Source organism: Heloderma suspectum, chromosome 12 (assembly GCF_057233095.1).
Source record: "Heloderma suspectum isolate Gila_16-S chromosome 12, 16-S_ref, whole genome shotgun sequence".
NCBI classification, from domain to species: Eukaryota; Metazoa; Chordata; class Lepidosauria; order Squamata; family Helodermatidae; genus Heloderma; species Heloderma suspectum.
In genome coordinates this window covers 15,780,548-15,804,689 of record NC_139469.1, presented here as the reverse complement: position 1 = coordinate 15,804,689, position 24,142 = coordinate 15,780,548, and the positions used below count along the sequence as shown (strand labels likewise).

The 24,142-nt window shown below is 45.7% G+C and overlaps 1 protein-coding gene across 1 annotated transcript in view; it reads left to right on the top strand.

Moving 5' to 3' along the window:
• LOC146336592 (putative short-chain dehydrogenase/reductase family 42E member 2) overlaps positions 1 to 18,000 on the top strand; it is a 34,745-nt gene extending 16,745 nt beyond the window's left edge. Inside the window, exons 7-11 of the mRNA XM_084817868.1 lie at positions 8,212 to 8,349; positions 12,233 to 12,298; positions 13,909 to 13,972; positions 14,487 to 14,560; positions 17,851 to 18,000. Of these exons, the coding sequence (XP_084673994.1) occupies positions 8,212 to 8,349; positions 12,233 to 12,298; positions 13,909 to 13,972; positions 14,487 to 14,560; positions 17,851 to 18,000 (492 nt within the window). The remainder of the gene's footprint in view (positions 1 to 8,211; positions 8,350 to 12,232; positions 12,299 to 13,908; positions 13,973 to 14,486; positions 14,561 to 17,850) is intronic.
• Positions 18,001 to 24,142: the final 6,142 nt, after the last annotated feature.

Sequence of the window (24,142 nt, the reverse complement as noted above, 5' to 3'; positions counted from 1 at the left end):
TGGGACTGTTTAGCTTAGAACAAAGGTGAGTGAGGAAAGAAACAATAGAAGTGTACAAAATTATGCATGGAGTGGACAAGTGGAGAAGGAGACATTTTCCTCCCTTTCTCATAATACTAGAACCCAATGGAGATACCCCATGAAGGTGATTTGTGGGTGATTCAGGACAGATCAAAGGAAGGTCTTCTTCTCACAGCGTATAAACGATGGAATTTGCTACCACAGGACGTAGTGATGGCCACCAACGTGGATGGCTTTAAAAGAGGGTTAGACAAATTCTTGGAGGAGAAGGCTATCAATGGCTACTAGTCCTGATGGCTATGTGCTACCTCCAGTACCAGAGGCAGTGAGCCTATGTACACCAGTTGCTGGGGAACATGGGCAGGAGGGTGCTGTTGCACTCATGTCCTCCTTGTGGGTTTCCCATGGGCAGCTGGTTGGCCCTGTGTGAACAGAATGCTGGACTAGATGGACCCTTGGTCTGATCCAGCAGGGCTCTTCTTATTTTCTTAGAATATATAAATACCTTTTTAAAAACAGACTGTGGGGGTGGCAGTTTTAATAAACAAACAAACAAACAAACATTTCCCCATGTAGAACATTCCCTGCAAATAAAACTAGCACACTTGAGGAAAGGTTCTAGCGTAGCTTCTTCACTGCTGTACTAGTTTTCTACTTATTGTTTGTTTTCTTTCTTACACTCTATACCAGCCTAAAATCCCACATTTAAAACGGAGCTTTCCCCTTCCATTTTAAATGCAGGATCACAACGGACTCCCTCTACACAGGCTTCCTTTCCCCCCCTCCTTTCCCCCTCCTTCTCCCCTTTCCATTTGTTTCATTGATCTGGCTCCTCTTCTTGCAGCTTTTCCTTTTTCATGGAGGGAACTCAAGAGGAACATAAGTGGGGTAATTTGCTACGTCATGATCTATGATCTATTTAAAAACAGAATAAAGGTCATTTAGTGCAGGAGATGCCCTGGAGGTTCATGATGTCATCTAAAGGGCTGGCAAATATCCTTGAGCGAGCATTCTCAATAGCAGGATGAAAGCTCCGTGAGATGAAGTGCCTTGTCTGAGCATTCAGAAATGTGATTCTCCCCTCACCCTGCAATTTGAAGCGATACACACATTTTTGTGGGTAGCGTTATTAGAGATTCAGTTGAATTTAATTAATTGTCATGCAACAGGATGGCTGCATTAAGGGTCCAGGGATACTCACACGCAGTGATATTCACACTTACCTAGAAAGGAAGCCCCATTGAACAGAGTAGGACTTACATCCGAGTATAGGATTGGGCTCAGTGATGTGGGGAAGAAAATTTCCCATTTCACAAGTAATGAACTTTCCCAGGGAGCCTCGTCGGCTGTCGCCTACGTTGTGCTCTTTCCGGTGCCAGGTGACCTTTTTATTTTCCCAGACATTTTATTCTTTTAGCTCTGTTGTTTTAAATCTGTTATTGTATTTTAAATCTTTGCATTTCTGCTAGGTTTTATTGTGGTTTGTACTTTTATATTGTAGTTTTAAGCTTTGACATTTTCTATTGTATTTTATGATGCATTTTGTGGTTTGATGGTTGTGAACCACCCAGAGAGCTCTGGCTAGTGGGGTGGTGTAGAAAGGTAAGAAAAGTAAGTAAGTAAGAAAGAAAGAAAGAAAGAAAGAAAGAAAGAAAGCCAATTGCAAATGCAATAATACAATATTAATAGCCTGACTGGCACTTTCAAAGGCATAATTAATGTTTTTCAGATGGTTAACTGGTAAGTATATGGGAGAATACATGATTGAAATACATATCTCGGAGTGAAATGGAATGGATAAGTAGTAACAGCGAAACAAAAAGTGCCCCAACAACCTTCGTAGAAGAGCATTGAACTCTGCTGAACTATCACGCATAGTTCTCTGGATGGCTAACGTTTGTTAGAATGCAATCCTATGGGATTGAAGTCCATTAGGTGGAAGCCTTCAAGCTTCCAAAAGTCCTATGCCCTGCTGGGCTGCTGCCAGCATGGTGGGAGGAGGACGGAGGCGATTTCACCTACCGTTCCTCCAAATATTTAAAAAACTCACTATTCGAGCCCCTGAGCCTGTCTAGCTTGCTTAGTGGCTGTGGGCAGGGACACATGTTAGAGAAGCTACAGGACACTTCAGTTCCCAGCCTCTCCTCTTCCTGCCACTATCTGTCTCTCCATCCCATCCCCTTTTCACCCTCCCTGAAGCCATCCAAGATCGCTTCTTTGCAACCTCGAAAGCAGGCTTTGTGGCTTTTTCTGCAGTGGTTGTGAGGGGATGGGGGGAAGGATCAGATCTCAGAATCCCCCTCCTGAGGTCGTAGGAGTGTCTACAGCCTTGTAAAAGGCTCACCAAATCTCCAGTCTTTACTGGGAGATGGGTGGAGACAGTCTTTACTACTCCACTCTTTATATTTCGCCAAATCTCCAGGCTTTACTGGGAGATTGGTGGAGTCTCCACAGCAATCTGATGGTCTAGCCAAGAACATAGAGGGTCTCCTTTTTGACTTAGGGCACAGTCCTATGAACTGCACCATTGCAGGTCAGAAGCCCCTGAGCTTGGGGTCTTCTAAGAGTCCTGTGCCCTGCTGGACTGAAGCCAGCAGGGTGGGAGGAGTTGCGGAGGCATCTTTACCGCCCATCCTCTGATCTCCTGTATTTCAGCCCATCTAGCGAGGGTACCTTGGAGGGGGAGAAAAGGGGACTCGAAGAGATCAGGATAACTCATATCCTGGCTTTTCCGGTCTTCTCCCCTCCCTGCCCAGTGTAATGCCCCTTTTTCCTGCTCTCAGAGGTTGAGTTTCTCTCTGCACTAGCTGTGAGAGGGTTGGGGAGGGGGGGTCATATCTCCGACTCCCCCTTCCGAGGTCGGAACAAGGAATCTGAAATATCCTATGGTTCTTGGAACACTCCCCCAAGGGCCAAAGGATTGCTCTTTTAGTGTGTCAACAGTTTTCAGTACTTTTGTGTTTTTTCCCCCTTAAATTTAAACAATGTAAGGGACGTATATGCTACAAGCATTCCCACAAAAATGTCCACATAATATAACATTTACATCTCAGTAAGGGTGCTTTTGCTTTATTTATTTTTCCCTCTGCTATTTTAGAATACATGCTATGCATGTAGAGACAAAAAACAAATGGGACAAGAAATTCAATTGGGTTACTTTTTTAACAGTGCTGTTTACTAAATACAAGTAAAATGCACATGCTAAGTTAGCTCTCTCGAGGGCAGCAAAAAGTGTTCTGATTCCAAGTGAAAATTTCCCAGTGCAAATGACCCTTTGCTAATAAACCTACTTGATTTGTATCCTCACTGCTTCGAAGCATGCTAGGTAGGTCAACTCACACATTCAAAAGATATGGTCTTTTTGCAGAGAGTTAGAATCATAGAATCATAGAATAGTAGGGTTGGAAGGGGCCTACAAGGCCATCGAGTCCAACCCCCTGCTAAGTGCAGGAATCCAGTGTGGTGTAGTGGCTGGAGTGCTGGACGGGGAGTCGGGAGATCCGGGTTCTAGTCCCCACTCAGCCATGGAAGCCCATTGGGTGACTTTGGGCCAGTCACAGACTCTCAGCCCAACCTACCTCACAGGGTTATTGTTGTGAGGATAAAATGGAAGGAGGAGGAGGATTATGTATGCTGCCTTGAGTTCCTTGGAGGAAAAAAGGCAGGATATAAATAAATAAATAAATAAATAAATCCCTGACAGATGGCTGTCCAGCCTTGTCTTGAATGCCTCCAGTGTGGGAGAGCCCACCACCTCCCTAGGTCATTGGTTCCATTGTCGTATTGCTCTAACAGTCAGTAAGCTTTTCCTGATGTTCAGCCGGAATCTGGCTTCCTGGAACTTGAGCCCATGATTCCGTGTCCTGCACTCTGGGATGATGAGAAGAGATCCTGGCCTTCCTCTCTGGGACAACCTTTCAAGTACTTGAAGAGCGCTGTCATATCTCCCCTCAGTCTCAAGGCCAAGCATGCCCAATTCTTTCAGTCTCTCTTCATAGGGCTTTGTTTCCAGTCCCTTGATCATCTTTGTTGCCCGCCTCTGAACCCTCTCCAGTTTGTCTGCATCCTTCTTAAAATGTGGTGCCCAGAACTGGACACTGTACTCCAGATGAGGCCTAACCAAGTGCTGAGAAGAGCGAAACTAGTACTTCCTGGGATTTGGAAGCTATGCTTCTATTAATGCAGCCCAAAATAGCACTGGCCTTTTTTGCGGCCACATTACATTGTTGGCTCATATTCAGCTTGTGATCTACAACAGTTCCAAGATCCTTCTTGCTTGTAGTGTTGTTGAGCCATGTATCCCCCATCTTGTAACTGCATTTGGTTTCTTTTTCCTAGGTGCAGAACGTGGCATTTATCCCTATTAAATGTCATTCTGTTGTTTTCTGCCCAGTGCTCCAGTCTATCAAGATTACTTTGAATTTTGTTTCTGTCTTCCAGAGTATTAGCTATCCTGCCCAATTTTGTGTCATTTGCAAATTTGATCAGCATTCCCTGCACCTCCTCCTCCAAGTCATTAATAAAAATGTTGAAGAGCGCTGGGCCCAGGACTGTGGTACCCCGCTCATTACCTCTCTCCAGTTTGAGAAGATCCCATTGTTAAGCACTCTTTGTCTGATTCTGTAGCCAACTGTGGATCCACCGGATCGTTGTTTCATCTAGCCCACTTGGAGCTAGTTTGCTTATCAGGATATCATGGGGCACTTTGTCAAAAGCTTTGCTGAAGTCGAGGTATATTATGTCCGCAGCATTCCCACGGTCCACAAGGGAGGTGACCTGATCAAAAAATGAGATCAGATTCGTCTGGCAGGATTTGTTCTTGACAAATCCATGTTGGCTTCGAGTAATCATTGCATTATTTTCAAGGTGCTTACAGATGGATTGCTGTATAATCTGCTCCAGAATTTTCCCAGGGATCGATGTCAGGCTAACTGGTCTGTAGTTCCCAGGTTCCTCCTTTTTACCCTTTTTGAAGATAGGGACAACATTAGCCCTCCTCCAGTCATCTGGCACTTCCCCCGTCCTCCATGATTTCTCAAAGAGAATAGACAGCGGTTCTGAGAGTTCTTCTGCCAGTTCCTTTATTACTCTAGGATGCAGTTCACCTGGCCCTGGAGATTTGAACTCATTCAAAGTAATTAGGTGTTCCTTGGCCTATTGATCTCAAGCTGGAATCCTGCCCCTTTAGCTTGTACTTCGCCTTTGCCAGGGGTCTTATAGATCCTCTTTTGGGAGAAGACTGAGCCAAAGTAGGAATTGAGCACTTCTGCCTTTTCTTTGTCATCTGTTATAATTGTGCCATCCTTATTTAATAGCTGAACCATCATTTCTTTTCTCTTTTACTATGCACGTAGCTGAAGAAAGCCTTTTGTTGCTTTTAGCATCCCTCGCTAACCTCAGCTTGTTCTCAGCTTTAGCCTTCCTGACGCCATCCCTGCAATTCTGTGCTACCTGCCTGTACTCTTCCTCTGTTGCTTGGCCTTCTTTCCACTTCCTATATGTCTCCTTTTTTGTTTTCAGGTCATCTCTAAGCTTTTTGTGAAGCCACATTGGCTTCTTTTGTTGTCTTCTACCTTTTGTTCTTGTTGGAATTGTTTGTAATTGTGCCTTGAGAATTTCCTTTTTTAAAACCTCCCACCCATCTTGGACTCCTTTTCTTGTTAGAGTTGCTTGCCATGGGACCTTACTTATCATTGTTCTGAGTTTATTAAAATCAGCTTTCCTAAAATCCAAGGTACGCGTTTGACTACACTCGGCTTTTGCTTCCCTTAGAACCAAGAACTCAAATATAACATAGTCGCTTTTCCCCAGAGTTCCTGTAACTGCTACTTTATCCACTAAGTCATCTCTGTTGGTTAGGATCAAGTCAAGGATAGCCAATCTTCTAGTTCCTTCCTCTACTTTCTGTAGGAGGAAGTTATCCGCCACACAAGTCAGGAATTTCCTGGAGGGATCATGTTTTGCAGAATTTGTCTCCCAACAAATATTGAGGAAATTGAAGTCCCCCATTACTACTACATCATGTAGTAATGAAACATTGGCTATTTGCTTTTCAAAAGTTTCATCCTCATCTTCACCTTGATTGGGTGGCCGGTAGTAGACTCCGACCACCAGGTTCCTTTTATTCCTTGCTCCATTTATTTTGATCCAGATGCTCTCGATGGGGCTACCAAGCTCATCCTCCTGTATTTCTGTGCAGAAATATGTATTTTTCACATATAGTGCAACCCCACCTCCCATGGGAGGGAGCCTTCGTCCATTGTTATCCCCAACTTTACATCTCCCTTCCCCATAGGATTCAGTTTAAAGCCCTCCTGATGAAGTTCTTTATGCTGTGGCCAAACATTCTTCCCAGCCTTTGTGAGGTGCAACCCATCCCTTGCCAACAGCCCATCTTCCAGAAAGTATAGCCTGTGGTCCCAGAATCCAAATCTCTCGTGCCGGCACCACCTTCATAGCCAGTCATTCACCTGGAGTATTTTTCTTTCCCTTTCTATCCCTCTTCTAACTACTGGAAGAATGGATGAGAAAACTATCTGGGCCCCAAAGTTCTTGAGTTTCCTTCCCAAAGCTTCAAAGTTATTTGTTTGTTTGTTTATTTGCAATATTGAACATCCTACCTCTTATTTATGTATTAGATTTGTATACCGCCCAGCTACCAAATGCCCTTGGGATGGTTTACAATAATTAAACCATCCCAATTAATTAATTGCAATATTAAACCAAATAACAAATACTACTGCTACTACAATGGAAGTATCACAATATTGCCCTATTAAACATTAAAAATGTTTTAAAACATATATTAAAACCACAGAGGAGCAACATTATTAAGCAAGGTGACAAGTTAAAGATTAAATGCCTGTGTAAAGAGGAAGTCTTTGGCTGCAATGCTATGCATGTTTAGACAGAAAAATGTCCTACAGTTCCCAGAATTATATTGCTAGCCGTCTTGAGCACTATTTTGAGTGGAAAGGCGGGATATAAGTGTAATAAACATTAGGAGATGCAGGACAGGCTGTGCGATGTTGGGAATAGCCAAGGACCATGAGAGAACAGGGTAGGGGACCACCCTTGCTGCTGCCAGCATCTGCCACTTGTAGCAGTTGCTTCACTCTGCTTCATGGCAGGGCTGTCCTTGGGTAGGGACGTCAGTGAGCTTCATGATTGGGTGAAGATCAGAACTTGGGTCTCTCCAGTTCTAGGCTGACGCTAACCACTCCAGTGCTGGCCGAAGGCATTTTGCTGCCTGAGGCGAAGAGCAAGATGGCGCCCCCTCCCATTCCATGTAAAAAATTTGACTGGACTGGCAGAGAAACCTGTCTTCTGCACTGGTGATGAGACAGCATCCTCCACGGCAGCAGAAGCCAGTAGGCTAAGTTAGGGGACATAGAGCAGGCCATATGGCACACAGGTCTCTCCTCCAACACCTTGCTGCCACCTCCCAGCATCTGCCACCTGAGGCGATTGCTTCACTCTGCCCAATGGTAGGGCCAGCCCTGAACACTCTATTTTGCAAGGGAAATAATCGACTACAAACTGCCAAACAAACACTGGCTGTTCTGCTTCTGGCAGGGGTGGGGAACTGCTTTCCACCCAAACGCTGAATTCCATTTTAGAGAAGCCTCTGAAGCTTCCGCCACGCATTAAAAACATGGTTGTTCAGGCAGGCATTTGGGGTGGGTTAGGGTATTTTTTAGAAACATGATGTTTTTAATGTAGAATTTTATTATTTTAAATTGTTCTATTGTTGTACATCACCCAGAGTGGCTGGGTGACCAGCCAGATGGGCGATTAATAAATCTAATACATACATACATACATACATACATACATACATAAAGCAAGCAAGCAAGCTCTCAGGGGGCTGTATTCCAGTGAGATATGGGACCAAAAATAGCAGCATATTGCAGCATAAAGCTCTTACAGCAAGTAACTAAGCCATAGAAGAGGCATTTTAATATTTTCGAATGGGGGAAAAAACCTGTGCAAAACCTGGGAAACCACTGAACAATCAGGAGTTGGAGGGAATGGGGAGGAACCAGGGGTCAGGGGTGTGGCCATTGGGTGAACCCTGAAGGGCCTGATTTGGCCTCTGGGCCCAAGGCTCCCCACCCCTGGCTTATGGCATATGAAAACAGAGTCAGTGCCCTGCCTCAAGTTCTTTCATATTTGCATTCTTTTCCACAGCAAAACATCAAAGCAGGGCTCATGTCCTTCAAATTTGGGAATGAAAACTTGCTGATGAACTGGGTGCATATTTCGAATCTTATACAAGGTCACCTCTTAGCCGCTGCAGCTCTAACAGCTGAGAAGGGCTACATTGCTGTAAGTAAAACCGTTTCCATGCACTTAATTCCTACAGCTCACCTTTATAATGGGGCTAATTTCCCTGCGGCTTTCAAGACATTGGCCACAAAGCTTTAGCAACTGCTTTGTCATAAAACTCTGAATATGTGAATATTGTACAGCTTTGCATACACAAGGGAAGAAGGGAACCAAAATGAAACCTCAAAACAATATAGTGATTGTCCAAACATCACCAACTGTGCTATAAGATTTGAAACTTAAGAACATCAGAAGAGCCCTGCTGGATCAGACCAAGGGTTCATCTAGTCTAGCATTTTGTTCACACATTGCCCACGGGAAACCCACAAGCAGGACACGAGTCCAACAGCACCCTCCTACCCATGTTCCCCAGCAACGCATGTACATAAGCATCTGTGGAGGCTGGTGGCTCTGATTTCAGTGAGGTTGTGAATCCATTCTGGGTTTCAGTCAGAACCAGCCAGAACTCTAAAGGTGCTATCCAAGGTGCTGAACTCTATCCCCAAAATAGGTTCAGCACCTCGGATAGCTACTTTAGACCCAGCCCCACCGAAATCAGAGCCCCCAGCCTCTACTGAAAGGCATACTGTTTCTGATACTGGAGGTAGCATATAGCCATCAGGACTAGTGGCCATCAATAGCCTTACCCTACATGAATTTGTCCAGTCCCCTTTTAAAGCCATCCAAATCGGTGGCCATAACTACATCTTGTGGAAGTGAATTCCATAGTGTCAATAAACACGTAGACTTCCAAAGGGCTTTTGACAAAGTCCCTCACCAAAGACTCCTGAGCAAACGTAGCAGTCATGGAATAAAAGGAGAAGTCCTCTTATGGAGACTGAGCCTCATGTGGCACAGAGTGGTAGGTGGCAGTATTGCAACCGAAACCCTCCCCACGACCTGAGTTCGATCCCAGCGGAAGCTGGGTCCCGGGTAGCCGGCTCAGGTCGACTCAACCTTCCATCCTTCTGAGGTCGGTAAAATGAGTAGCCAGCTTGCTGGGGGAAAGGTAGTCATGACTGGGGAAGGCAATGGCAAACCACCCCGCTATAGTCTGCCATGAAAACACCAGCGAAAGCGGCGTCCCTCTAGGGGTCAGTAATGACCCAGTGCTTGCACAGGAGGAACCTTTCCTTTCCTCTTATGGATCAACAACTGGTTAAAGAACAGAAAGTAGAGAGTAGGAATAAATGATACATGATTGCAATGGAGGGATATATACAGTGGAGTCTCACAGGGATCTGTATTGGGACCAGTTAGGAATGGCGGAGAAATCTGCCACAGACTCCAATGAGGACAGATTCTTTAGAATCCGGCCCCCTGGAGTCCATGGCGGAATGGACTACCCCCCCCCACCACCCCGCGACATTTTCCCAGGACGGACCCTACCTGTCACCAACCAGTCCAGGTCCGTCCGCTGCCATCCATTGCCCCAGTCTGCGGACGCAAACGGCGTCCAGCGTAGCGGACGCCGTTTGCGTCCCTGCTTTAGCCGTGATAGGCAACGTAAATCTTTATGTAGCCTATCACAGCAAAGAGCAGGGACGCAAATGGTGTCCGCTATGCCATTTGCATTGCTACTCTTTTCGTGATAGGCTACGTAAATATTTATGTAGCCTATCAGAGCTAAAGCAGGGACGCAAATGGCGTCTGCTACGTCTCATCACCAGTGCAGAAGACAGGTCTCTGCTAGTCCAGTCAAATTTGCATCCTTGCTTTTTGCTGTGATAGGCTACGTAATGATTTATGTAGCTTATCACGGCTAAAGCAGGGACGCAAATGGCGTCTGCTATGCCGGATGCCATTTGCAGCTGCAGACCGGCAGCGGATGGAAGTCCAGCTGCGGATGGGCCCAGCCGGCGGCTCTGTGGACTTGCCACGGAGCGGAGTCGGCCAGGGAAGATTCTGGGGGGAGGGACAGATCGCCTTCCCCCCTGCAGCGGATGCCCCAACTGGATGGGTGAGTGGGATTCGTACACCCCTAGGACCAATGCCTTTCAACTTGCTCATAAATGATCTGGAACTAGGAGTGAGCAGTGAAGTGGACAAGTTTGCTGATGACACCAAACTATTTAGGGTGGTTAAAACAAAAAGGCATTGTGAGGAGCTCCAAAAGGATCTCTCCAAACTGGGAGAATGGGCAGCCAAATGGCAAATGCAGTTAAATGTAAGTAAGTGTAAAGTAATACACACTGGGGCAAAAAATCACAACTGCAAGTATAACCTGATGGGATCTGAGCTGGCGGTGACGGACCAAAAAAGACATCTTGAGGTTGTGGTGGACAGCTCAATGACCATGTCAACCCAGTGTGTGGCCGCTGTAAAAAAGGCAAACTTCATGTTAGGTATAATTAGAAAAGGAATGAAAATAAAACTGTCAATATCATACTGCCTTTATACAAATCTATAGTGTGACCACACTTAGAATACTGTGTACAGTTCTGGTCACCACACCTAAAAAAAGATATTGTAGAGCTTGAAAAAGTGCAGAAAGGGGCAACTAAAATGATCAAGGTTCAAGGGGCTGGAACATCTCCTCTATGAGGGAAGGTTACAACAGCTGGGATTGTTTAGCTGGGAAAAAAGGAGGGTAAGGGGAGACATGATAGAGGTGTACAAAATTATGCATGGTGTGGAGAATGTGGATAGGGACACTTTTTTCTCCCTCTCTCATAATACTAGAATCCGGGGTCATTGCATGAAGCTGATTGGTGGGAGGTTCAGCACAGATAAAATGAAGGACTTCATCACACAGTGCAGAGTTAAACTATGGAGTTCGCTACCACAAGACATAGTGATGGCCACCAATTTGGATGGCTTTAAAAAGGGGTTACACAAATTGCTGGAGGAGAAGACTGTCAGTGGCTACTAGTCCTGATGGCTATGTGCTACCTCCAGTTGCTGGGGAACATGGGTGGGAGGGTGATGTTGCCCTCAAGTCCTGCTTGTGGTGTCCTGGTCGACAGCTGGTTGGCCCTGTGTGAACAGAACGCTGGACTAGATGGACCCTTGGTCTGATCCAGCAGGGCTCTTCTTATCTTCTTATAGTTTAACTCTGCGCTGTGTGAGGAAGTCCTTCCTTTTATCTGTCCTGAATTGCCCACCACTCAGCTTCATGGGATGACCCCACTGGGTTCTAGTATTAGAGCCAGTGTGATGTAGTGGCTAGAGCGCTGGGAGATCTGGGTTCTAGTCCCCACTTGGCCATGGAGGCTCACTGGGTAACTTTGATCCAGTCACAGACTCTCAGCCCAGCCTACCTCACAGGGTTGTTGTTGTGAAGATAAAATGGGAGGAGGAGGATTATGTATGCCACCTTGGGTTCCTTAAGGAGGAAAAAAGGTGGGACATACATAAATAATAAATAAATAGTATTATGAAAGGGAGAAAAATGTCTCCCTATCCACTTTCTCCATGCCAAGCATAATTTTGTACATCTCTGTCATGTCTCCCCTTACTTGCCTTTTTTTCTAAAGTCCCAGATGTTGTAATCTTTCCTCATGCGGGAGTTGCTTCATTGATCATTTTAGTCCTTTTTCCAACTCTACAATATCCTTTTTTATGTGTGGTGACCAGAACTGTACACAGAAGTCCAAAAGTGGAGTGTAATTCTCCTTCCAGTTCTCCACATGGCCCTTGTTTTCTTGCAAAATTTCGGATGGGGGTTTGCAGCCTCAGCACATTCAGCGGGGGGGGGGGGGCATGGGGCACACAAACAGCCATGGATTCGTTGCATGTTGTCCTCCCCGATATACATGATCAATACATTTTGTTATTTAAAACAGAAGAAATTGTTATCCCAAGTCCTTCTTTTGTTTCTAACTTGTCATCTCTCTCTCTTTCTCTCTCTTCACCCCCCTCCCACCCTTTTTGGCTTTCACAGAGCGGCCAGGCATATTACATACACGATGGAGAAAATGTGGTTTTTTTCGACTGGCTAGCACCACTGGTAAAGCTTTTAAAGTTCTTTTTCGCTAGAGAAAACCACAGAGAATGTGCAATGTATGTACATTTGTGTGAGAGTGTGAGTGAGGCCATTATGACAGAAGAAAATAAACGTACCAACAAGAATATCCTTGAAGATATTCACCTCAGACCAGCAAAGGAGATCTTTGTACAGCCTTCCAGATACATAGCCAGTGTGGGGAGATACAGAGGGCTGTCTGGCTATACATCTTAGTCCAGGCCAGCATCGAGGGTAGGCATGGTTGGGCACTTGCTGAGGGCCCACACCCCAGCAGGGGCCCAATGGCAAGTGCCCCCTGGATTTGCTCCTCCTCTTCACCGCTCTAACCTGATTTTTCACCTGCCTCTTGCTCTGGCCAGGCAACGGTGGTGGGGAGGAGAAGGAGCAGGAGATGCAAACGCCCGTTTGCTCACTGTCTCTCTGCCTGCCAAGCAAGCAAGTGGGAGCACTGACGAGGAAGAAGAGGAGGAGGAGCTGGCAAGAAAGGAGAGTTCTGTCAGTGCCAAGCTGGTGCACAGTTAGTGAATGGCCAGAAGTGCCTTGTGCGGCCTGCTGATATCTACAGATGCTACCAGCCAATCCGCAGCTGCAATCCTGCACACAGTGCCGACAAAACCTCCCTCTCTCTTGGGTGCTAGCTTGTGACTCCCTCTGGTAATGCCATCGGTTGTTGCTCAGCAGCGGCGGCTAAGAGCCAGTGTGGTGTAGTGGCAAGAGTGTTGGACTAGGAGCTGGGAGATCCGGGTTCTAGTCCCCGCTCAGCCATGGAAGCTCACTGGGTGACTTTGGGCCAGTCACAGACTCTCAGCCCAACCCACCTCACAGGGTTGTTGTTGTGAGGATAAAATGGAGAGGAGGAGGATAATGTAAGCCGCCTTGGGTTCCTTTCAAGAGGAAAAAAGGAGGGGTATAAATGCAATAAATAAATAATAAATAAGTACTGCCTTCCATCCCATGCCTTCGGGAGCTGTGTTTGCTGGGCGTGAAGGCAAAAAAAGATTCTTTAGCAACCGACTCCAAGCAAGGTTTTAGCCTTACAACAACCCTGCGAGGTAGGTTCGGATGTGATAGTGAGTTTCCCAGCTTTTCTACACAAGGCTGTTAATCTGCTGTATCTGCTTTCAGTTTCGTTGCAGAATTGAGATCTGAGCACTACATGAAGAGCGTTTCCTTTCTTGCTTTTCTGCTACATAACCTCCAGGTGGTGTGGTGGTATAGCGGAATAGCACAAATACACAAATGGGAAAAGTGTTTTCCGTCACTTTCACAAATAATACCACATTTTCCCTGCTCTAAAAAAAAAAAAAAAAAACTTGTTGAAAGTGCTGTTTAAAACAGAAGTGAAACTGGAGGGTCATGACGTTGTCTAAAAAACCTGAAAACAGCCAGGAGTAGGGAATAATGAGTCCACAATAAGTGCCCTGTGTAGAAAAGCTCTCAGTGCATTTCTTAGTTCGGCAGGGATTTGAATCTCAGCTTCTTACTTCCTGAGCAACTGTTCTAGCTACTGCACACCACACTGGTCTTTAGAGCTTGTAGCTAAGCAGGAAATGTTTTTGCTTTTATGCACTTTTATTTTCTATCCCTTACAGTTTGAAAAATTGGGCTACAGTAAGCCATGGCTACGTATTCCTGGATGTCTTGTTCTAATGTCAGGTAATATAAGAGTTCAGTGTACAGTTTCATTTACTTTTTGATGATATTTCACTTGCCTGGGTGAACCGCCAACTATTTGTGGCATCTGTTCAGCATTTCATTTACTATTCTTTGGTGTATGTGCTTGGCGTGAAGTTACAGTCTACAAGATTATTTATTTATTTATTTATTGCATTTATACCCCGCCTTTCTCCCTCTCGCAAGGAACTCAAGGCGGCTTACATTATCCTCCTCCTCACCGTTGTATCCTCACAACAACAACCCTGTGAGGTAGGTTGGGCTGAGAGTCTGTGACTGGCCCAAAGTCACCCAGTGAGCTTCCATGGCCAAGTGGGGACTAGAACCCGGATCTCCCAGCTCCCAGTCCGTCACTCTCACCACTACACTACACTGGCTCTAGATTAAATCCCATTTAATCTATGGGATTATCCTCCCTAAACCTCCGTTCAGTTCACTCTCTTGTTACTTGTCTCTTGTTACTTGCCTTTTAATACATATTTTTCTTCCTCTACAGCCTACTTTTTCGAATGGCTTCATTGGCTTCTTAAACCAGTTTTCAACTTTACACCTCTCCTGACTACAGCTGAAGTAAAAATTGTACATTCTTAGTTTGATTAATAGCATCCAGGTGTCTGTTTCAGGGAAATGTCTGGACTCTGGATCATTGCCTGCTGACAAAATTCTCTACAGGCTGAGGCTCAGTTCTCAGTGAGATTGTAAATCCGTGTCCAGGCCTCCTCTGTCCTACTCCAACCCTGTAATCACTACAACACACTGACTCTCCACTGAGACGGGGGTGGGTGTTTGCTCTTTTTCTCCTCAGGGCTTTGTCAGTGTTGGCACACCCCCTTGGCTGGTACCACCCCTCAGTCTTCCTGATGCTAGAACCGCATCCTTGCTTTCTTTCTTCCAATGGTGGTGACAACAAGAGGAAAGGCATGTCCAAGAGTGGTTACTGTAAGATGGAGGCACTTTGGTTAAGATGGGGCTGTTCCAGAGTAGGGCTGCAGGCCCGGAGCCTGAATCTGGCCTTCCTGGGATCCCAATCCGGCTCTCTGGGGTTCCTCAGAGGGACACACACACCCTCCCCCAACCACCGATCATTTCATGGTTTCCCGGCTTTTGTTTAGTGTTTCCCTTCCCCCATTCTGAAAGGATGAATGAATGAATGAATAAATGAATAACTTTATTGAATAGTCTTCTGACCATTTCAAACATAATAATAGAAAGAAAGAAAAAAAAGAAAAACGGCTGCCATTTGCACCCCTGCGTTAGCCGTGATAGGCTATGTATATATTTACGTAGCCTATCAGGGCAAAAGGCAGGGACGCAAATGGTGTAGCAGGCGCCATTTGCGTCTCTGCTCTTTGCCGTGATAGGCTACGTAAATACTTACATAGCCTATCACAGCTAAAGTAGGGGGGCAAATGGCGGCCGCAGACCAGGGCAGCCATTCACAGCCGCAGACCAGGGCAGTGGATGGACCGGACAGCCGACAACAGATAGGGTCTGTCCCGGGGAAATTTCGCGGGGTCCGTCCTAAAGAATCCGGCTTCATTGGAGTCCGTGGTGGAATTCTCTAACATCCCTAGTTCCTAATGGTATTTCCAGACAATTTATTTGTAGTGGACAACCATGGCCACTTGGGATAGTTGTGTGGGGAGCCAAAACTAGACATGACATGGGAGGTCCATAATTGGATGTTCCAATATCTTTCTTTGAATAAAAGCAGCCAGGGAAGGGGTGGGTGGATCCTTGCATGCCTAGACACCATTTTCTTGACTTAAATCACACACACATTGAAGCTACCGACAGTTAGATATGGGGAAGGGGAAAACAGAAGTGCCATCTGTATTTTTTCCCCTCTGCAGCTAATAGTAGGGTGTTTGTTTGTTTGTTTGTTTTTGAAGCACGGGGAGTTAATGGGCATCTCTACACCAGCCTAAAATCCTGCATTTAAAATGGGGCTTTCTGCTTCTGTTTTAAATGCAGGATCACAACGACTCCCTTTTTCCCCCTCTTCCTTTCCCCCTCCTTCTCCCCGTATCTGAGTCTTCCATGATCTTTCATTGATCTCGCTCCTCTTCTTGCTGCTTTTCCTCTTTTCACAGAGGGAACTGAAGTGGAACACAGTGGGGTAATTTGATAGCTCGTTATCTGCAATCTATTTAAAAACGGAACAAAGGGCATTTAGTGCAGGAGATGCCCTGGAGGGTCACGGCGTCATGTAAAGAGCCTGCAAACTTCCGTGAGGGAATAATCTCAATCGCAGGATAAAAGCTCCGTGTGAAGAAAGCCTACATGGGGGAAATATCATAGCAGAAGTTAGGCCCTCCTGCACCAATGCCAGAACTCCTGTCCAAACTGAGTCAAGCGGGGGATTCATGGCTGCTTTTAACCAAAGTCAACAGCATTGGGAGATCAGATCACAGATCTCCGTTGTCACATTTATCTAATACTTTTTCTGAAGAAATATCTCCCCCCGTCCACCCCGTGGTCATTCCAGTATCCACATCATATTGTGAACCAGCACTCTGCGTGCTAAAAGGTGCCTGGTGTGGGAGCTTAAAGCAAAGTGTGGACAATTCCCGTTTCAGTCTATGTGCTGCCAACCCCCCTTGAAGCCAGTCTTCAGTGTTTGTCTTGAAGTATGAGCTATACTTGAGAAGGGAACAAAAGGCAGAATCTAATAGGGTGTGTATGCCCTGCTGATTCTTTTTGTGGCCCACTAATTTTGTTGCATGAGTGTCGGGTCCCATTGATTCTGTTGCAACAGCAGAATCATGCTCATCCTCATGCTCAACGGAGATTTAGCGCTTCCTAGAGGAAGCCCTGAAATGAGCAGGAACACTTGTTTCTCAAGAGGGACAGGTCAGCAGAGCTCTCTTATGCGACCTCCGCCGACCAACTCCGTTCCAGCAATGAGTGTCTTCGCTCGTTTCCGCTTGCCCCAGAAGCATTGAATCTTCCTTCCGCAAGTGGTGGGTCCCACTTGCAGATGGCAATTGGTGGGGCATAATGGAATCGATGATAAGTGCACCATTGGATTCCACCCATAGGTCCGTGGTGATGCATGCACTCTGCGGGAAGAAGATCCCACATTTAATCCTTGGCATCTTGGAAGATGCCAAGATGCAGACGGAAGAGCCCACATTGAATCCTTAGATGAAGATGTTTGGAAAGATCTCTGTCTGGGATTCTGGAGAGCCACTGCCAATCCAAACTCTGGAGAGCCACTTCCAAACATAGGAGAAGGTTTGGAAAGATCTCTGTCTGGGACACTGGAGAGCCACTGCCGATCAGGATAGACAAATACTAGGCTAGATGGAGAAACAGTCTGCCTTGTTATCAAGACCCTTTGCTGCCTTTGGTGACCTGCACCTTCCAGAGTGTTGTTAGACTACAACTGCAATCATCCCTCACCATTGGCTATGCTGGCTAGGGCTGATGGGAGTTGTGGTCCAGCAACACATGGAGGGCCACAATTTGCCCACCCCTGCCCTATGCAAAGGATAAGATGCCACTCCCACCACCCCCATTTCCATGTACAGAAGCCAACTGGATGGGTGCTTGAATCTGTCATAACAAATGGAACAGCATCCTCTGTTGTCCCTGAGGGCCTGCGTCACCATACTTTGCATAACGGTAGGGTCGGCCCTGCTGGGTATAAGGTCACTCACTTCCTATGAACTTCCTGCTGACATCCCTGGGTCCTAGACAGCCAATCAACCAGCCTTGTTTTTAAAGGGGGGTTGGGGAACAGCAACAGCAGGCTGGGAAAGGCTGGGCTATTGCAACTGCAAATCGCTGCTGTTTCTCCATCTGTTGTTACTGAAAGTGTTGTCCATTTGTGTCATTGTCCTTTTTTGCTTCGATAGGTGAAAAAAATCCTGATCCCCACCACTTTTCGAATAGACAAGGCACGTAAAGAGCTGGGCTACTGCCCAAAGAAGTTCTCACTGGCCGATACTGTGGATTACTATCTGAATAAGGGACCAGAGTGTCAAGATCAACTGTCATTCCTATAGCTTCTTATAACTGGCATATTTTTACATCTTTGTTTCTTTTTTTTCCTTAACAATTTTCAGTATTTCTTCTCTCTTTCTCTCTTAATAGACTTAGGGCGCTGTCAGGAATAAACTTGGCAGCTTCCCCCAGTAGATCCCAATAGCCAACTCAAGACACAGACGAAAGGGAATTCTTTTCAAAGCTTTAATCCCATTACAGCTGAATGACTCTTTCAGATGCTAATCACCTGCTGCTAGAGCAAGGGACAGGAGCGTGGCCTAAGCCTTCAGGCAAGCAGTTGATCCCCTTTTGAAAGGGAGTCACTTGAAGACCCAGAACTTATGGGCTAGGGAGAGATCCTCCCTCTTTCCCTTAGGTCCATGGGAGGCGGCCGTTGCTTGCGCGCCAAACGGGCGCTACACCTCCTTTCCATGCCCTCCATCGCTCGTCGCTCTTTGCTTCTGCGTCGAGCATCTAAGAAGCCCCCCTCCCGCACTCCCTCACTACCCGGGTCACTATCTATCTCTGGAATGCTGGCAGGAGGAATCTCTGCCAGGTGCTGAGCCTGTGAGGGATGAGCTGGCCCCTCTCCCACGGATTGCTGTTCCTCCTCAGAATCAGAACTGCTCTGGGGCTCTCTGGGCTCAGTTTCCACCCTGACAGGCGCAATCCTATGCGTGTTTAGTCAGAAAAAAGTCCTACAGCTCCCAGCTAGCTATTTCTTTGGCAACTTTTGTTTATATATATTTTGCTTTGTCTATTAGGTCTTTGTTAGCTTTGTTTCTTTGTTTTTGTTTCCCTCCTTCAGACCGTTGAATTAGAAATGGGGTCAGAATACATGGAGGATGATAGGGCTGGCTACTTAAATGTGGGAGAGATTTACCCCTCTCCCCAAGCTGGTGGGTAATGTTTTTGGTGGCCGAGAGAGGCATCCACCAGTGGGATATGTTATCCTAACTGGCTTCCCACAGATCCCAGAGGTGATTAAGGATTAAACATGGCTGGCTGGGGAATGCTGGGAAGTGTAGGACTTCTTTCTGTTTAAACATGCATACGATTGTGCCCTAATTCGGGTCCAACCATGTTGGCCTCAGCATGAAAACCGCCTCAGAGCAGTCGTGTCCCACAGTAGAAACAGCTACCTTATTTTTGAGTAGCCTACTTTTGCATCCAAATGTATGTATGTATGTATGTATGTATGTATTTAGAATGATGTTTAGGATGCCTTTAAGGATAGAAAGCCCCAAACACATAGCCCCCAGGGTTTGTTATTAGAGGGAATTATGCTTTGCATATGGAAGGACTCAGATTCTATCTCTGACATTTCCAGTTACAAAGATTAGGGAGCCCGGGCTGGGAAATAGTGGGCTTCAAACGGACAAATAATCTGACCTGGTATAAGGCAACTTTCTATGTTCCTGATATGGATTGCTGGAAAACCTATAGGCTTGAAGATGAGAGATGTATGGTGAGTGGATATTGTTGGAAGTGTGGGTGCAGCTCAGCTAGCTTCAAAGAGAAAGGCAGATGTGTCTGCATGGAAAGGGAATAGATAGAGGATCTCCAAGCTTCTTAGACTGTCCTCTGATCTGTGCTGACCTTCCTTCCCATGGAGGACTGATAATCTTAGGGTTGCTGGCCTCACTTCCTCCTTCCTCCTCCTTCATGCTCTTGCATCTCAGAGAGGAGACACCTCTTTGGGTCTCCTTCTATCTTGAGCTGGGGACCCTCCTCTACAACATGTATTTCCTGCAATAAATGCAAGCTTTCTTATTCCTTTGACCCAGAGCCTCCAGTGTGATTTATCCAGGGTAAAGCATGCGCCTTCAAGCTAGGATTTCACATAGCTCAGCCTCGTCAGGTGTATCGCTGTTCTGCCAACAGATATAATCCATTAGTACAGGAAGTCGTCACTATAAAATGAACAATCCCTTTCAGTGTTCCAGCCTTCCGTGGAGGTACAGGTGCAGCCTTGGAAAAGCGCTCCTGCCAGTTCTCAGTGGAAAGTTTTTGTGTGCCCCAGGATTGGGGGTGCATATGTGAAGTATTACTTGGGAATTCTCAGTTTGCAGTGTTATTTCCCTCTAAAAATGCCGCTTGCTTCTTTTACGACCTGTTGCAGAATTTTACTCTTCTGCTGGGCTCAGCCAAAGAACCACGTTTGTTTGAGAGGATGTTTATTACCAGAACACCAAGGTGTGGTGTAGTCAAGAGTTGCCAACTGGCCCCTCAAGCCTGAACCCAGAACAATAGGTGACTTTGGTATTTATACAAACAAGTAAACAAGACACATGACATAACCTTTGGTCGGTATTTGGTGCAGCGCTGAATCAAGAGGCTGCAAACTTCCTTCAAAGGAAGTTTTCCAGGAATTCCAGAGAGAAAGTCCCTGCTAGGCATTGTGAGTCATGCACAGTAAGTTAATCAGCCACCGTCCTCTAGCACTGATTCAATCACTACGTCCTTTTGCCTACGTGACTCTTGGCACCTCAGCAACACATTCCCATGCTAACAATGCAAGTGGTATTATTCCACTTCAGTTGAATTTGGAATACTCAAAGGGAGTCTGTGGACTACATACCTGTGTTTGATGGGTGTGTGTGTTGTGCTCGCCATTTGGATCACGCACATATTTTCCACTTTTATATTTAAGGCATACCCAGTCCAAAAAACCTCAATTCCATCACCATTATTGTACAGGCAGAAGAGCCTTTTGATCTGTAAGGTATTTTGTTCTACTCTGAGTCACTCTGGGTGATCACCTGAATGGACTGGAAACTGGAGGAAAAGGAATCAAACAGCCTCCCCCAAATGGTGCAGCAACACTTTTACACGAACTTACACATCCTTCACACATTGGGCCTGCCCCATCTCAGTGAAGCCACACCCAATGACACCCCTAGGCACAGCCTCTACAGCCTTCTAAGAGAGGGGTCTTTCCACTTCATTCTCCTGGGGGGGGGGGCTGCCCCACAGCAGGGGCAAAGGGGGCAGCTGAATAACTCTGGCTCTCGAACTACTCCTTCCTGGCTTCACACTGAATCAATTTTATTTATTTATTACATGTCTGTACTGCCCAGTAGCCAAAGCTCTCTGGTGGTTTCAAACTTCAAAGCTGTGCGCTGGCTAGGGAACTCTGCCATCTACTGACTGAAGTTCTTATTGCAGGCTTGAAACACGGGACACATTTAAATTAATTTAAATGAATGAATGCATTTTAAAAACCAAATAAACCTGAGAGGCACACCCCTAAGATCTCCCGAGTGTGCATACCAAGTTTCATGTTTCATGGCTTTGGAGCTATGGCAGTGACAGACAGACACGCATCCTCTTTTATTATAGAAAGAATATAATGACTACTTATATAGTATATCTATTCCCTGGTTCCTTTTCCCCATTCTGTTCTCCTGAAACATCCTTATATAGTAAAGGGAGGGTAGTTTTGTAATCTGAGCGCACACATCTTCCCACCAGGATTCTTAAATAAACAGCTAAGGGCTTGAGCAACCAATTCCCTATTTTTCCCACATCTCCAGCTTCTTTCCCCCCACCTCAACTAATACGCGCATGCACGCACACACACACAGAGACAGAAAGCCAGTGTGGTGTAGGGGTTTGTGTGTTGGACGGGGACAGGGGAGACCCAGGTTCAAATCCACACTTGGCCATGAAGGTCACAGAGCAACCTGAGGCCAGTCACCATCTCTCAGCCTAACCTCCCACACAGGGTTGTTGTGAAGATAAAAATGGAAAGAGGGAGAATAATGTCTGCTGTCTTGAGCTCCTCAGAGGAACAGTGGGATATCAATGAAATAAATCAAATAATTTAAAAATATAGATATAGATACAATTTACATCAGACCTAGAAAATAGGTACAAATGAACACAGAGATGTGTTCTATCTCATTAAAATCTAGAAGATATATCTATGCATCATTCAAATTGTTTATGGTTGTCACTGATCTTTAGTTGTTTTATGGGGTGGTTGTACTTTAGTGGATAATCGTTTTAGCTGCTTAAAAGTTTGAATGTTTTAATTTTATTGTAAGTGTCTAAGAAATTATACGCACACATTATTTATTTATTTATTTATTTATTTAAAAGATTTTGAGCCTGACTTTCAGGGCACACTGCTCTCACAAAGCGGCTTACAATATTACCAAGCATGAATATACAAATTAAAATTAAACACAAACACAGCAGTAGCAGCAGCTGATGTTGAAGATTTTTAAGCACCAAATGCAGACTGGAATAAACGTAGCTTGAGGGGGGGTTGTTTTTAAGTCAGTAGTGATAAAGCCAAACCTATCTCCCTGGGAAAGGGAGTTCCAAAAGTGTGGGGCCACCACTGAGAAAGCCCTATCACTAGGACCTGCCAGCCTAATGGCTCTTACTAGGTGGGCCAGATAGATATAAAATAGATATAATTAATAGAGAGCCTAGAAGATATATATCAACACACACCTGTTTTAAATTTTAAGTGCTATAAATAATTCAATGAAATATCAGTATGAATGACATTGGCTGGTTCAAAGTCGGGTGGTTATTTCATTTTCTGCTGGTTGTAGTAACAACTAACACAATATCTGTGACTGATAATAATTAGTATTAATTATTAATATTTAACATTACTAACACTCATTATTCTTAATAATGCGAATATTTAGCATTTACTATTAATCCTAATAATTATCAATAATAAGTATTGATAGTATTAATTAGTATTATTGCTAAATAATTCATATTAGTAATAAATGTCAATAATGTCAATAAATGTTACTGATGATAATAATACATGTTAATAAATAATGTTTAATAATGAATAGTAGTAGTCATGAAGATGACCCAGAGTCAGAAAAGTCAAGCGACCCCCGCCTCTCCCCGCAAGCCCTTTCCAAGGCGCTGGTCCTCTGTGGGGCCAGCCCGCAAACAGGCGAGTAACAGTACAATCCTATTCCACGTCTGCTCGGAAGTAAAGTCCATCGACTTCAATGCGGCTTATTCATATACAGGATTGTAGGCTAAAGCCTTATTTAGCCTCATTTAGCTTCATTTTCCCCTCAGCCCCCTTCTCTCCTCCTGCGGGGGGAAGAAAAGCCTACCTGTGAGCGCGCCGCTTGTCTGATATATACGGCCCGCTCGCCCCCTGCCCCCCGCTCACACCTGAGTACCGGCGAGCCGCTCTCCCGAGCGGGCGTTGGGCTTCTCCGTGGCCGCCTGCCCGCGGCGCCCTTCCAGCCAGCACCTCTTTCCGCCACCCCGAAATGGACGAACTGAAGATGTGAGCTTGCTGGGGAACTTGGCTGGCTGGGGGGGGTCTGTGGATCCAGCCAGAGAAAAGAGGAAGGGCCCCCCTTCCCCGCCTCCCCCTCCCCACTTTGGAGTGGGGGTGGGATCTTTTAACAGCACCCTAGGGCAGCCCCCACTCCCACCTCAACCTGGTGCCCTCCACACATTTTGGACTTCAACTCCTGCAAGGCCAATGGCCAGGGATTCAGGGAGTTGTAGTCTTAAAATCTGGGTTAGGCAGGCTTGCCCCAAGAGGATCCGGATCAGAGATGCGCCGCTAGAGCGTCTTCCCGCAGCCCTGTGCCCTCCAGATGTTGGACTACAACTCCCAGCTTTCCTGTTCTATACGCCCAAATAGCTACCTTCGGGTACACTTCATTGCAGTCTTCCCGTCACTTTGTTGTCTGTCACAAGAACAAGGTGAAAGTGGGGATGTTTGGTACTCCTTGTGCAGACGAACTGAGTCACCATCACACCTGCTTTGCGGTTCTGCTCAAAAGCAAAGCTGTCAGCCACGAGAAGAGGTTTGAATTTATTTCGACATTTGGGATAGGGAAGACCTGTGGACATCTTTCACAAAGGGCCTGCTTGTGTATAAAGGTGACATTTTACCTATTTGCTTGATTACCCTGGTTGTACACTGCCCTGGAGCACTGCTGAAGGCAAGGGCAGCCTAAAATAAAACAAAGCGATCCTTCTGTGACAGCCTACTCAGAAGTAAGTCCCACTGAGTTCAAAGAGACCTTACGCCATCGACAAATAAATAAATAAATATTCCCATCCACTAACAATTATAAATGGTGAATAATCCCAGAAGTTAGGGAGGCTGAATGGAGTTGCTGAGGTGGAAATCAGTCAGCATATTTATTTTTT